The following is a 14,757-nucleotide window of genomic DNA, read 5'->3' on the forward strand; positions in this document are numbered from 1 at the left end:
AGCATAACAAATCGGTTTGATCTTTATTTCTCAAGGACAAACCAATTACGCCTATCGGAAGGCAAAGCTGCATAATCGGGTTTCCCCGAGCCCCTCGTTCCATTGTGTTAAAATGTTTTTTATTTGTCGGGCTTGTGTTCGCAGCGCCGACGTTAACTCAGAGCCCCGGCCCTGAACTTGCTGTTACAGCCCAAGGTCGGAGGGCGGATGGAGACCTTGCTGCCCTCCCCGCCGGTGAGGTGGCCCACGGCTGGGAACCACAAACCCCCTCCTGCTCTTTTCCCGTGCGGGCGGCGGGAGGGATGCCAGCGCTTCCGAGAGGTAAACAGCCCGCTCCAAATATCGTTAATAACATCGCGGGGCGAAGAGCGACCGACGATGGTACGCTGACTGCCAGAAGCGCTGGTGAAGCCGCTTCCTGGTGCTGGGCCTGAAAGGATACAATTATTTTTCATAACCTTTTATTTTCCCTTTACGGCAAGCTAAGCAAAGCAAGTTTGTCAGAGGCAGAGTGCTCCTAATTTGGTCTCCGGTGACCTCCACAGCCGTGATTGGCAGCCGGGTGTCAGGGAGGAACTTGTGCCTGCGAGATAGAAATGAGCAGAACAAATGCCGTAGGACAGCTCGGCTTCCCTGGAGGACACGGGCTGAAAAAGGTGAAAGAAGTGCAATTACAGGAGGTTTTCGGCACAGAAAGTTAATTAGCTACTAAATAGCATTTAGCGCAGTTCAGGGTGGGGAAATTTATGTTTTGAAAGCAAACAGATCAATGGAAAGCCTGGGGAAGAGCTTCGGAAAGCCCACGCTGACGGCCGTGTACTTTGTCCTGTAACGTCCTGGGCCGTTGGTCACAGCTTTCCCCAACAAACAGGAGGAATTGTTGGGTTTGTTCCCGCGCGTTTGCAGGCGTATGGATGCGCTTCCACAGCAGGAGGCTTTGACGTTTGATTTCAGAGGCTCTGGTTAGGCTTTCACCCAGACTATCTAACGCCTTTTCCCTGTTCACCGAGGTCAGTGTAAACCGATTCTGTCCGGGCTCTCCGAGGCAAAGGAATTTCACGTTCCAAATATTTTCAGCCAAAGGGTGAATTTAACGCAGTCGTTAGCCCCGTTACTCGTCTGTGCTGATCAGCTGGGAGCCGCCGGCGCGGCTGCGGCGTTTCACTGTCACCCCGCCATGCCCTCCCAGTCCCTCTCTGCAGCGCGACTCGGAACAGACGGAAACATTTCGACAATATTTTTTCAATCTCAAATTACCAGTCTGTTTTCTTGTGCACGTCTTTTATACGTCGCTGAAGTCAGCGTGTTTCACAGCTCATTATATATGTAAATTGTCAAGGACACTTTTTTTAATCAGAACACAAGATTTGGGTTCCAGCTGCCCGATATTGCCTCACTTTGTACAGGCGCTACTCTCAATTTTTAGGCGTTTCAGGACAGCTTTGAACTTTTATTGATGGATTATTTATTTGGAGCTATCTGCCTGGGACGTTGTAGGCAGCTGATGCCACCACGAGCTATTTCACCTTGCTGGAAAGAAGAGGAACCTAGAAGGTCAGTGCCTGTGGGGAATAGTGGAGAGACAGAGAAATGCTAGCCCCCGGGGAGGAAAAAGGGCATGTAATTCCCATTACATGGATGCTCAGACATTATGATGATACTTATTGTCTGTAAATGGTGCCTCACAAGCCGGCGTGCAGGAGTAGCGGTTCTTAGCAAAGGCGTGCTCCGGCGCGGCGGTGATGGAGAGCCCAGCTGAGGGGGGCTTGGCGCTTCCCAGAGGCTCTCTGGGAATCGGGCGGTGCGCGCTGCCACATCACGGCTGTGATCTTCAGCCCCTTTCCCTCTTGTAATTACATTTGTCACATCATGTCGTAAAATGAGTTATTAGATCCTTGTTGCTGAAATAGTCTTCCCGTGTACTTGGTGCGGGTCTCTGCCCTGGCTCCGTAACAGAAATAATAACCGGTTTCCCTCTCTTTGTGCTGGAGGTGTGTGCAAATGCCCTGACCGAACAGCGCGTCTCAAGTCCCATCACTGCATTACTACCCGTCCAAAATCTCACTTGCCCAGCCTGGCTGCCCTCCGCGGATCGGGCATACGAGGGAGTTCCCGTGCGGTGGGAGGAGGACGGTGGCTGCCTTCCGCAAGCACTGGCTTTCTTGGGGGCTGCCAAGCTGGAGGAATGTAGATGCGGTGGGGATTGTTGTAGTCGATTGCTGAGTGGAGAAAATACATCAGCACCCAGCCTTGCTCACCAGCAAGAACGAGATGTATTTTGAGACAAAAAATACGGGGGTTTCGGGAAGGGGAAGAGGCTTAAGTGGAATCATGAACACGGCCATGGGTTTCCTGCCTCAGGTTTTGCTAATCCTCCTTATTTTTTTTTCCCTGTCCCCTTTATTCCCGTAGACCATTGCACTTGTTCTCTTGATTTGCTGAGCAGTGCTGCATGCTAGCTGGCACCCTGGTTTTCCTGGATCCCACAACCCAAAGTCTCTTTGGAATGTTCCTCCAGCTATCTGCCTTGCAGCGCTTCAGCTCCCGGCTTTTGCAGGGCACTCTGGTGTAAAGCCCTCATCTAACGGATGTAATAGTCCGACATATAACAAATCGGGGAATTCTTCCCTTGCATCTGTGTGCCTACTTAGAGGACTCCCCAAAATCCACAAAATTAGCATTGGACGTGCTACTTGTTGTCACTTCAGTACAGGATGATCTCAATACGAAAACTATTTTTAAAAGTAGTCCAACAGATCCGAATCATTTCCATTTTTTTCAGTCAATATATACGGGAAACAGTAATTTGAAACACAGTGAGGCTTTTTGTCTTAATTTCCACAGTGACTCAGTGTGCACCCACGTACGAGGTGGTGCTCTCTCTGTGTATGAATGTAGGTGCTTATTGACCTCTCCGAAGGCATGGGGTGCACAGATGTCTCCTTCAGATTTCATCTTCTACATCAATGAAAAGGTTGGCGTTTCCCCGGGCTGCACACTCGGAAGCACTGTGCTTACCCTCCCTGGCTTCTCGCTCTCCAGAAAGGGTAAATCCACTTAAACGTCTTGCTTCAGACTGCTTCCATGTACGTTGGATGCGTGTATGAGCTTGTAACTAGTGGCTAAATGTGAACTGTAAACATTTGACTTGAAGAAGCATTTCTAGAAAATACAACATCGCCAGCAGCTTTGTGACTGGGCTCTCCAGCCTCGGAGTCTTCGGGTAGCTGCTTGTGTATCTGAAGCGGATTTGGGTTACGTAGCAAGTAATTGCAGCTGGCAGAAGCGTTCCGTACTGAGGAGCTACGCGATTCCCCAGGACGAAGGCGAGCCTGCCCACCTCTGCTGGTAAATATTGTTTCCTGGCAGTCATCTCTCTGCCACCGGCCATTTGAGATGATGCTCTTGAAGAACAGGCACGTTGGCCTCTGTGACGAGGGGACCACAGGGACAGCGATCCTCGCAGCCAACGGCGTCTTCCAGCTCTTGGTCGTACCGACCAGTTCGTCTTTGCAAGAGTTTTAGAAAATTGGTTGCCTCTGCTCAGTCTTTGAGCTAGTTTGAGTCATCCCTTCCAGGAAAATCCTGTGTAACCAGCTGTGGCTGTTATGAAGTGTTGCTCCATAAATACCAGCTGCTTACAGCAAGCAGTCCAGCACGAGTGTCTTGCACCAGGACTCCTGTTACTTCTGCTTTAACGTGAGATCCTGGATGTTGTAGGAAAGTGGTGTGTTTTGCAGCTTTATCAGAAAGTAACGCTTGATTTTGCACAAAGGCCAGTACAATTTTCATGGAAGAATTTACAGGGTGCCGGTGATGGTGCACGGCTGCACTCGTCAGACCGGGGCTATCCCAGTGCCTACCTGAGAAAAACGGCTGTCGTTCCGCTGCGAGTGAGCTTGGGCATGTCGTAGGATCCCTGCTCACATGGCAATATTGCCGTGTCACTTCTGAGATCTCAACCTCCGAATGGCTTGGACGTAAGCTTTGCTTTGATGCTTTCTTTCAGAAAAATGGAGCAGCAGAACTTCACGAACAGAGTAGCGAAGCCGCTCTTTTGGCTGCAAGTAAACCAGACTTGGTCTCATCTGCATAATGCTGCAGAACGGGAGAAGGGCGCTCGGGGATTTATTTTCCATGCGTGTGGGCGCTAAGGTTTCGAGTCATACCTTTGAACTGGGGGGCTCGCGGGGGCCTGGTTAAAAATTTAACCCACAACTAACTGGGATGTCCGGAGACCTGTCCATTGGAATGCAATGACCTGAACCATGGGTAGATGCTGCAAATAAGGCTCGTCCCTGTGGAAGAGACGCTGTAGCCAGGCTTGGAAAGCATACTGATGTGGTGTGCTGCAGATGCATGCTGAGTGTGTGATTTTCAGCGTTCAGTGCCTACATTGTTAGATAAGCGGATTAGAAAACATTGCATAAAGTGGCATTGCAGGGGGCTGTCTTTATACCTGCTACTTGCCTTGTTTTGCAAACCCTGATTTCACAGCGGAACCCATTCAGAGCTTGCGCTGAGATTGTTCACATGTATTGGCCTTTTAAGAACCAAGGGCTCACAGTTTCAGATTCACTTAATTCTCAAAGTAGTGATATTTTTCTTTTGGGATCAGGGCTGGTGGCGGGCATGTGGGATTTTTTAATCTAAACTCAGTTTACTCTTAAAGATAAATATCTGGGGCGCGGTGAGCTCCTAGCGTATTGGAAAACGGTTGGGTTCGCTTTCAAAGAGCTCGTGTGTAATTTCCCGCTCCTGAACTCTCCCCAGTTTCAAGTTTGCAAGCAGAAACCATTTGTCTGAAGTTGATACACATGGACCCAGGCTTGTTAAGGTCCACTTGCAATGAGGAGCTCGAGTTCAGGGCAAATATCTTTGGGTCTTACTGGTCACTGCGGGAATTTGCCAGGTGAGATCCCCAGTCGGTGCGGCCGTCTGAACGCGCTGGCTCCGCCTGTCCCCGGCCCGGTGTGGCACAGCTGGGCTGCGTGCTGAGGGGTTGCTTGAGCTGTGGGGCAAGCAGGCTTTTCCTTCGGGAGCCACTCGCCGAGTGCTGCTGGAGCAGCCGAAGCAGCCTGTCGAGCACCTCTGCCTCTGCAGTCGTGTTTTTGCAAGGGCCCAACGTTTCCATCCCAAGGGGTCATCAATCCCAGGGGCATAATGGCTTGAAGGGGTCCTGCAGCTCTGGGCTCCGTGGCATGGGCTGGAGGGCAGGCAGGTGTCTGCTGGCCTGGCAGCATCCCCAAACCGGTCTTTGTGCTGCGAAGAAGGAGCCGGGGACGGGCCGTTCCCACTCTGGGCTTCTTAATTTTGCCTTCTCAAAAGTCAGCGTTTTCAGGAATGATTTTCACTCTCCCCGGTTCTGTGCAGAGTTCAGGAACAGACCAAAAATAGGATTATTTTTGGGGATGGTAGGGAATTAATTTGAATAAAAATAATTTATCTCTTATGTGGGCTGTCGGTCACTGACTCCTTGGACTTGCACTGAATTCCAATTTCAGAGCTCTGTCAAAGGATTGTTAACCTGGAGCATTTGTGGTTATTGCGTGTAACTGCAGTCGTAACCGATGTCTTGCGGGGCTTTCCTCCTCCGCGCTCTTGTCTGCAGGGACACGTGTGACAACCGCATGACCTGCTCCACCAGCTCAGCCTCCAGCCTTGACACCAGTGCCCAGTTCCAGGAGAATAATGGGCAAACGCAGAGCACCAGATGGGACGAGCAGCAGAAGGTGTTTGCCCTAGAGCAGGTCTGTGGTGTCTTTAGAGTGGACCTGGGACAAATGAGATCCCTTCGCCTCTTCTTCAGGTAACGTATCGCTGCCTGTGATATTCGTGTGTGCTCTGGGTCAGTGCACGCTGGGCTCCGGAGGCAGATGGCTTCTGCGCTCCTCCCAGTTATGGGGCCTAAAGGATTTTTTTTCCCTAGTAAGGTAAAGGTTGCTCTTAGCTATCTTACCAAAAAGGTTTAAAATAACCTGGAGGTGTAGAAAACATCTCTTTATCGATGGTACCTTCTCCCTTGCCTGCTCCTCGCCGGGGCTCCTCTAGGGTCTTGCTGCTCTCAGCCTCTTCAGTTATCTTTCAAATTATTACAGAACTTATTAAAAACATTTTTACTCTTTCTTTTTGCTCTCACTCCCAGCTTCTTTAGACAGTGCTGCATGCGACAGAGTCCGCTCATCGCTAGGAGCTGACTTTGTATTCTGCCTTAATGTTGCTGGGGCAGGCTTCCTGGGGGTTTGTTCTCCAGGGAAGACAAAATTTAATGCCTTTGCATGGTGGAAGGGTAAAAGAGTGCCCTTACCAAGCATGAGTGGAGCTTCTTGGGGAAAATGGGCACTATGGCCATGTCATAGAATCATAGAATATCTCTAGTTGGAAGGGACCCATAAGGATCATTGAGCCCCAGAGCTGTAAAATTACTTCTGCGCCCTGTTTTAAGGGACAGCCCGACGCTATGCTTCTTTGGAATGTGCTTTCCACTCTCTCTCATCCAAAGTGTCCCCTCCCTGCTGGGCCTCTCGTTCTCCTGGGCAATAAATGCAGGTTGTTCACCCCCGTTGTTTTGTCCCACAGTGATGAGGCATGCACCAGTGGACAACTGGTTGTTGCGAGCAGGGAGAGCCAGTACAAGATCTTCCATTTTCACCATGGTGGCCTGGATAAACTGTCCGAGGTGTTTCAGCAATGGAAGTACTGCACAGAGACCCATCTCAAGGACCAGGTACCTGAGCAAGGCTCGTGGGGCAAAGAGGGCTTTCCCAGCAGATGCTTCACACTTGGGTTTTTAGCCAGGGGAGCGTGTTGGGGAAACGAAGCTATGAGTTCACGTCATCACGTTAGGTAGAAAGCTGCAACGCGTTGGACATTGTTTAGGATGCAGCTGTGCATTGGACACAAGGTCTCTGTTGTACCTGCTTACCCCATCCATTCCTGTTCTGCCTGTGGAATATGGGGAAAGATAATCCAGAAGACTTGCTTAGGTAGTTATTTTGCTAGACCCGACAGGTCAGCGCTATGCTTTAGGCATGTAAGGTGGCTGGGAAATCTGCAGTGGTAGGTCTGAAATTCTGTCAGAGGCTTTCATCCATTTTGTGAAGCGTAGCACACTGCCTTGGAAAATGTTTTGACAAGGCATCTTGCCATATTTTGTTCAATCTACATACAAATGTGATAAGAGCTCTTTAATTATCTGTTTAAGATACTGTATGTGCTTATTAGAAACAGTGATTTTTAAATTTCCATCCTTCCCACAGAGCCCCCTGCTGCTTTTCTTATTATGGTCGCATGGGCTCACTTTTTGCATTGAACAACCTTTGATTTTTAAATTAAATGTCAGCTGCAGTCTTGCACTGGGATCATGAGTGCCCTTAGAGAGCCTGGCAGTGCAGTTCCCTGCTTGCCTAACAGCAATCCCTTTGTATATGGCCAATCATATGTTTCAGGTCAGGGATAAGATTTGGGGGAGGAATGGAAACAATTTTTTTTTTTTTTTTTTAAGACGAAGCTGGTTTGTGGTGCTCAGGTTTTTAATTATTCTAATCACTCTTACTATTGTCATGGTTGGAATTTAAAAAAAAAACCTTCCCCAAATGCAGCGCCTTAGTGCTTAATCCTAGACGAACCACGCAAAAAGGTTTTCCTGCTCTGAAAACTGCTGGGTTTCATACTCTGCTGCTATCTCTGGCTCCTACCTCCAGGTTTTTTTGGTTTGTTTTCCCCCGTTCAGCAGCTTACTGATGAGAAAACGTGCATGCAGTTCTCTATCCGCCGTCCCAAGCTGCCTTCCTCGGAAACCCACCCGGAGGAGAACGCGTACAAGCGTCTTGATGTGTCTGCCTGGCTCCATCACCTGAACGAATCCGGGCAGGTGGAGGAGGAGTACAAGCTGCAGAAGGTGAGCGGGCTGGCCGCGGCACGTTTCATCCTTTCTCTCCTGCCGCAGAGTGCGAGTCCCCAGGTGGAAGCTGCAAGAGTTCCCTTTCGCGCTGGGGGCAAGAGCTGGGTGTTTGAGAGTATAAAGACTGGCGTACGGTGCTTGGCTGGAGGTCTTGCTGGGACTGCAGATGAGTCTGCCACAGGCGGGACGGGAGAGCATCTCTCTGACCCAGGAGGGCGAGCTGTCCGGCTTCTGCTGCCGGCTGGGATTAGCAACCAGAGTGTCCAGTGCAAATGGACATGTTTGCAAAATACATCGTGAGCAAAGCAAAGAAAGAAAAATTGAGATTACTGTATGAAATAACGCGGGGCTTGTGGGGCACCACTGGGTCCAGGTCCTGAGAGAGAAGTTTGCAGTGAAATGCAGCGTCTCCAGGATTGGGGATTAAGCCGTGACATGAGAACGACACGTTAATCATAGAGCCTCTCCAGGGGGGGTTATTGACATTGAAATGAGCCCGATTTGTGTCTTGTCTGGGAATAGAAGGCCAGCACTTTCCCTCTAAACATGTGCAAATTGCAGGAGCTTGAATCAAGGCTTCACTTGTCAGCAAAGAACTGCAAAGCCACCAAAGCACAGTAGCGGGCAGTTTCTTGTTGCTGTTTTGGGGAATGTTAAAACTGTACCAGTCATAACTTTTGCTCCTTCTTCCAGGCCATTTTCTTTGGTGGGATTGATATTTCCATCCGTGGGGAGGTGTGGCCCTTTCTGCTGCACTACTACAGCTACGAGTCTACCTCCGAAGAGAGGGAAGCACTGAGGCTGCAGAAGAGGAAAGAGTACTTGGAGATCCAGGAGAAAAGGTAACAGAGCGGCTTCATCCTCTGCTGCTCTTATCTCCCCAGGCCTGACGTCGCAGTCACGCCGCTGGTGACGTGCAGAGTCTCTGCCTCCTTCGCCTGGCCTGTACACCTGACCGCGGGAGGGTCTGGAGCTGATACCATAGCTCAAATGCTGTCTTACCCGGGGTCTTGAAACAGGCTCGTCGGTACTGCGTAGGGAAGCTTATCTCATGGGCAAGACTACAAGCTTGGCATGCTCGGTTTAGGACACTGAAGAGGCGAATGGGATCTTCTGTTTCTTTATAAATATATCTGGTTGCAAAAATAGGGAAGAAGAAGGGATCTCTAATTCATGGAAGTTATTACTGCAACAACTGTATGTTGTGAACTAGATGTGGGTACATTTAAGCTGGAGAGGACGGTGGTATTTTTAATAAGGAGACAATGAAAATAGAGCGGTGCGTTCTGATGTGCCACCCAGAAGGAGCAGTGGAGAGCAGAGTCCCACTGCTTCCGAAGTGGGAAGTTCTTTCCTCGCAGAAAACACATCACCTCACCCCATTCATAACCCAGGAGGCTCCTTCCGAGTCATCTGTTTGGAGAGAAAATCTGCTGTTCTGAACAGAGCTGCTTGTCCGTTTTCCAGGTGATGAGACAACTCTGTACAGGAATAGTTTTTCTCTGAAAACTAAAGTTGAAATAAAGCTTTCTGTTCCTTGTGGCAATCATAATCTTCTCTTGGCAACCCACTCCTGTTGCTGCTGAATTTTCAGGCTTTCGATGACTCCGGACGAACAGAAGGATTTTTGGCGTAAAGTACAGTTCACGGTAGATAAAGACGTCGTGAGGACTGACCGCAGCAACCAGTTCTTTCGAGGGGAGGACAACCCAAATGTGGAAATGATGAGGTGAGGTATCTGATTCTAGTGTCCCAAACAGCTGAATGTATAGAAAACCCGGTAAGCCTCCTGACCCAGGCTGCCTAGGTCGCTGCCTTGGGACAGCTGAAGAGCACCGTGCATACCAAGTGGTACGGTGCAAAACCAAGGACTCCTTCTCCAGTGCTTTCACTGCTGCTTCAGCCGTTTACTTCTTGATAAAATAACCCTGCTCCCATCACCTTGCTTCCCTGCATATGAAGGCACAGAAGAGGTGTGAGCCTTCTGTGGCTATGGGAAGGTCATGGGTGCTGCAGCAGGGTTGTGGGCAATTGCTTGGGTCTGTGGTTCTCCTGATGGGGTGGAGGACGAGCCCACCAGACCCTGCTCTGTGGGTGTGCGACTTGTAACTGTGTGCCTACAAAACAGTTGGATTTCATGTAAGAATATGGCTTGGAGCCTCATGGATGTGTAAGCATCATCTCTCCTTTCCCCTGTGCCCCTCATTTCTGTCCTCTTAAGTCTTTTTAAATTCTTCTTTTCTTTTTATATTTTGGTCTGTGTATGCAAAACCTTCTCCTGGAGTTTCTTTCACCGGACTGATGTTTGCGGCAGGGTTTATCTGTATGTGTGAAAGTACAGCAGGGTCGTGTGTCTCTGTACCCGAGATGGACTGCGCTGCTTGTTCCTCCTGCACTGCTCCCGGTGGGCCGGCCTGCAGTTGGAAAACAGGAGCCTCAGGAGTTCTGTTCAAATCCAGTGCCTTAGGTTGCTGTTCGGAGTTCTTGTCCATCCAGGAGCCTCTCTGGATTGATGCAAAATGTTGTAACCCTAAAAAATGAGAGTTCCAGTTAGGTATAGTGGAAGTGTATCTTTGCTAGGCTTTTCACAAGCCTCCGGGTGCAATTGCAAGTTAATCTTTTAGATGGCAGGGATGATCTGTTGCTCTTCTGCCCTCTGCCTGGCTCAGCCTGTATGGTGGGGTTGGGGTGGAAGGGAAAGGGTGCTGGGCTGGGCTGTGACGTGCCCCCCCTGCGGCTCACCTCTCCGTTTGCATCTCTTCTCCAGGAGGATCTTGCTGAACTATGCAGTATTTAACCCAACAATTGGATATTCCCAGGGGATGTCCGACCTGGTTGCCCCGCTCCTGGCAGAGGTCCTAGATGAGTCGGATACTTTCTGGTGCTTTGTAGGATTGATGCAGAACACGATCTTCATCAGCTCACCCCGGGATGAGGACATGGAGAAACAGCTGGTGAGGCTGCATGCTGAGCTCCCTTTAGCCCTGTCTTTAGCTTCTCCTCTCCCCGGTCAGATTAGAAGAACGCCGTAAGGCTGGGCCGTTGGGTTCCAGCATGCTGAATTCCAAAGCCACAAAATACCTGATGGATAAGATTGATCCTGGGTGATCTGGGCGCTCCAGAGGCAGTTATAGCCAATAAATTGTCGGAGTAAAGTTACCTTGGCTATGCTAAAGGGTGCTTATTCAAGGAATCTTTGGTGCCCAAGTCTACTTAGGATGCTGCTTGCTTTCTCTTTGCCCTTCTCGCAGGCAGGGAAGGCTCGCTGGTTCGGTTTTGTCCTGGCTCCGGGGCATTTGGTGTGAATGAGGCAGAGGAGTTGTTTGAGCTGCAGCCCTCTTTGTGGGATTTTTTTTAAGGTCTTAATATTTTTAATAGGTTTTAAAAATTATCTCCAAATGAAAAGCCTTGTATACCTGACAGAGTTTCTTAAAATAAGGTGAACTTGTTTTAAAATGGGAATTTTTTAGGTTTTAACATGAATGTCAGTTGTTTTCTGGTTAAGATCCTGAAAAATCCATTCTAAACCTGAACAATCCTGTCCAGGTCATGATGGCACCAATTTAAAGTGGTAAACCTGTGGTGGAACCCCTGTGGGAGGCTGCTGGTGAGGCGCAGTTAGTTAATGTACAGATTTATGCACTGCAATGTGCCTGTATAGTCAGGCTCTCCAAAATCACTTCCACATTGCTTGGCCTCTGCTGAAATGAAGTATTGCCAGAGATAGCTGTGTCCTTTCTTTTCTCTAGTCTTTAAGGCTCTAGCCGCTTTCCTCAGCCTGAATCTCTCCCCTTCTTCCTTTTCACAATGTAGCTGCCATGGGATTTTCTTTTCACCCTCCATCCTTCCTTGTGAAATAGCTGCCGTGGCCGCTGAGCTCTGGCCTTTAACGATAGACCCAAGCGTGCTCCTGGCTGTGCTGTAATAAACAGGCCGTAAAGCCGGAGCTTTTTGCGAGAGGGGAGGACGGCGGGCAGCTCTGCGGGAGCCCAGGTCTGGCAGGCGGTGGGGGGCTCCCCGGGCTGGCGGGCGAGGGCGGCGCGAGCCCTCCTGCACCAGGCAGCGGCTCAGCTCGGAGCATCTCTTCCAGATGTACCTGCGAGAGCTGCTACGGCTCATGCACCCACGCTTCTACCAGCACCTTTCTTCCTTGGGAGAGGACGGCCTGCAGATGCTTTTCTGTCACCGTTGGATCCTCCTCTGTTTCAAACGTGAATTTCCAGATGCTGAGGCTTTGCGCATGTGGGAAGCGTGCTGGGCTCACTATCAGGTCAGAGAGCTGGAGATGGGCACCGTGCATGCCAGGCAGCACCGCGTCCTTTGCTGAACCCTCACCGTCTCAGCCAGTGTTGCAGAATTTCCTTAAAGGCTCTTAGTAGCAAAGTATCCAAAATAAGTAGGTGTTACGGAGGGTCTGTAATGATCAGAGAGGTTTAGCTGTGTAGCAGGGCAGATGGGCACCTGCCTCTCCTACTTGAGGATGTCCAGGCTTCAAAAGGAGGCCCTTTAGAAAGTGCAGAACATCCAGTTCTGAAGTTCAGACTTCTCTTTCACAGCTGGGAAATGTCTTCCCAAAAATCACTAGTCTGCTTTGAAAGCTGTGGTCCAAACCTTGCTCCCATGCTCTAAAGGCTTTGACTCAGCTGTGATTCAGAATTCACCGATAGCTCGCTTTCGGAATGTCATTAGGCAGAACTGGAAGGAGCACAAAATCCCTGCTAGGAACGTGCTTGTGGAGGGTGGGAAGGTTAAGTCAAACCTCTGCCTCCACCTGCTGTACTCCAGCCCCTCTTTTCTCATTGCAGACCGACTATTTCCACCTCTTTATCTGTGTGGCCATCGTGGTGATTTATGGGGACGACGTCATCGAACAGCAGCTGGCCACGGACCAGATGCTGCTGCATTTCGGCAACCTGGCTATGCACATGAACGGAGAACTTGTACTCAGGAAGGTAAACACTCGCGGGCTGACGTGGGCTGAGCCTCAGCTCCAAGAGATGAGTCAGAGCGTTGACAAAATCGGGGACTGATGCTGCATCTTCCACACCTCCTGTATCCCCCTGCTTGCTGGAGCCTGGGAGGGCAGGGTGCTGCTCTTTGCCTGGAGACCAGTTTTGCAGAAGTAAGAGGCAGTGTAGAGTGCTTGGGAGGTAACGGTGTGGTTGGGATAAGCCTTGCACGTACCGAGGGGAAGCGGCAGACAGAGCCGTTCGTCTTCGTGCCACGGTCCCCGGTCCGTCTGGGGCTGGGGGTGACAGCAGGCCGTGGGCTGTGCTGCGGCGTGCGGCCGCTCCTGCCACCCGGCAGTGTCCCCAGTGCCTCGTTTAGCCTTCAGGGTTGTCTTCAGGAGGGGGGCTCCTTTGCTGCAGCTCTGACTCTATTCTAAAGTAGGTAGCTAAACAAGGGGATGGGACGGGAGGGCGCGGGCTACCTCTGCTCCCCACGCTTGTCCTCTGGCGAGGGGCGAATGGCGCTGTCTCTCTCCCCTCTAGGCGAGGAGCCTGCTCTATCAGTTCCACCTGCTCCCCCGCATCCCCTGCAGCCTGCACGACCTGTGCAAGCTGTGTGGGACAGGGATGTGGGACAGTGGCTTCATCCCCGCCGTGGAGTGCTCTGGCCATCACCCCGAGTCCGAGAGCTGCCCGTACGGGGGACTGGCGGAAGCGTCTTCTCCTAAACCAGGAAGCGAAGGCAAGAGAGGCTTGAAAACACGGGACGTCTTTGCTTTCCGAAAATAGCTGGGGAGGAACAGGGTGTGACAGCGGAAGAGGGAAGGGCAGGAAGGATGTGCACAGGAAAAAGTGTGGAGGACGAAAATGGAGGGATAGCTTGTCAAGACTCCTGAGAAGACTGAAAGGTGGAGAACAGATGGGGAATGAAATCGCTCTGCAGAGAAAGCGAATTCCAGTGCACTGGTGGTGGAACTTGAGCAAACGCGTCAAACCAGGAACAACATTTGCACGTGTTTGCGTTCGATTGTGTTGGAAACATGAAGCTTTTCTAGGTCTTAACAAGGACTTTTTACTCTGCCTCTGGGATCGGACTGGTTAGCAACCAGAACTTTGTTACTTGCTGATGAGAAATGAGCACACTAAAGAGAGCCAAGTGCCAGCAGCAGCGTTTGTGGGCCAGGTGGAAGGAGCAGAGCTGTGGCGAGGCCTCTCTCTGCGATGTCCCTTCATCCCGAGCATTCCACACGCGCGCGCTCTCCGCTTCAACCAAAACGTGCAGCTCCGTGGCTTCTCTCTAAAGCCATAAAGACTATTTTAATTACAATCTGCCAAAAATAAATCTGCAGACTATTGCAGGGAAGGTGTCTGCTTTGTTGGCAAGGAAGAACTGGTCCCCTAAAGGTCTCGTCTCCTGCCTTTTCTGGTTTTATACGCTATGCTGGCTGGCATGATTTTTTCCCATTTGCACAGAAAGTGTGCAGCCCCGGGTCCTAAAGCACTGCTTGTAGGTAGGGAATTCTGTAGACACCTTTCAAGGTTTACTTCTCCATGACGTTACAGCAAAGCTGTTTCTTTATACCGACAACTACAGACTTCAGACACTTCTTTACGGAAGTCTGTTGTTTCCAGTACGTTTCCCAATGGGTTTCCTTTGGCTCTTCTCAATACTGAATTTTACCCGCATTACAATCTGCCAAAAATAAATCTGCAGACTATTGCAGGGAAGGTGTCTGCTTTGTTGGCAAGGAAGAACTGGTCCCCTAAAGGTCTCGTCTCCTGCCTTTTCTGGTTTTATACGCTATGCTGGCTGGCATGATTTTTTCCCATTTGCACAGAAAGTGTGCAGCCCCGGGTCCTAAAGCACTGCTTGTAGGTAGGGAATTCTGTAGACACCTTTCAAGG

At 50.3% G+C, this 14,757-nt stretch overlaps 1 protein-coding gene across 2 annotated transcripts in view; it reads left to right on the top strand.

Annotated features, from left to right (window-relative positions):
- The window catches only part of TBC1D16 (TBC1 domain family member 16), a 28,959-nt gene extending 14,470 nt beyond the window's left edge, over positions 1–14,489 (top strand). Inside the window, exons 4-12 of one of the 2 annotated variants that reach the window (XM_009643568.2) lie at positions 5,612–5,809; positions 6,580–6,727; positions 7,733–7,900; positions 8,597–8,745; positions 9,498–9,632; positions 10,671–10,857; positions 11,994–12,173; positions 12,709–12,855; positions 13,396–14,489. In XM_009643568.2, the coding sequence (XP_009641863.2) occupies positions 5,612–5,809; positions 6,580–6,727; positions 7,733–7,900; positions 8,597–8,745; positions 9,498–9,632; positions 10,671–10,857; positions 11,994–12,173; positions 12,709–12,855; positions 13,396–13,641 (1,558 nt within the window). In that variant the 3' untranslated portion in view covers positions 13,642–14,489. The remainder of the gene's footprint in view (positions 1–5,611; positions 5,810–6,579; positions 6,728–7,732; positions 7,901–8,596; positions 8,746–9,497; positions 9,633–10,670; positions 10,858–11,993; positions 12,174–12,708; positions 12,856–13,395) is intronic. The other variant, XM_035899300.1, reaches the window with a different exon arrangement.
- Positions 14,490–14,757: the final 268 nt, after the last annotated feature.

Source organism: Egretta garzetta, unplaced genomic scaffold (assembly GCF_000687185.1).
Source record: "Egretta garzetta isolate BGI_Z169 unplaced genomic scaffold, ASM68718v1 scaffold131, whole genome shotgun sequence".
NCBI classification, from domain to species: domain Eukaryota; kingdom Metazoa; phylum Chordata; class Aves; order Pelecaniformes; family Ardeidae; genus Egretta; species Egretta garzetta.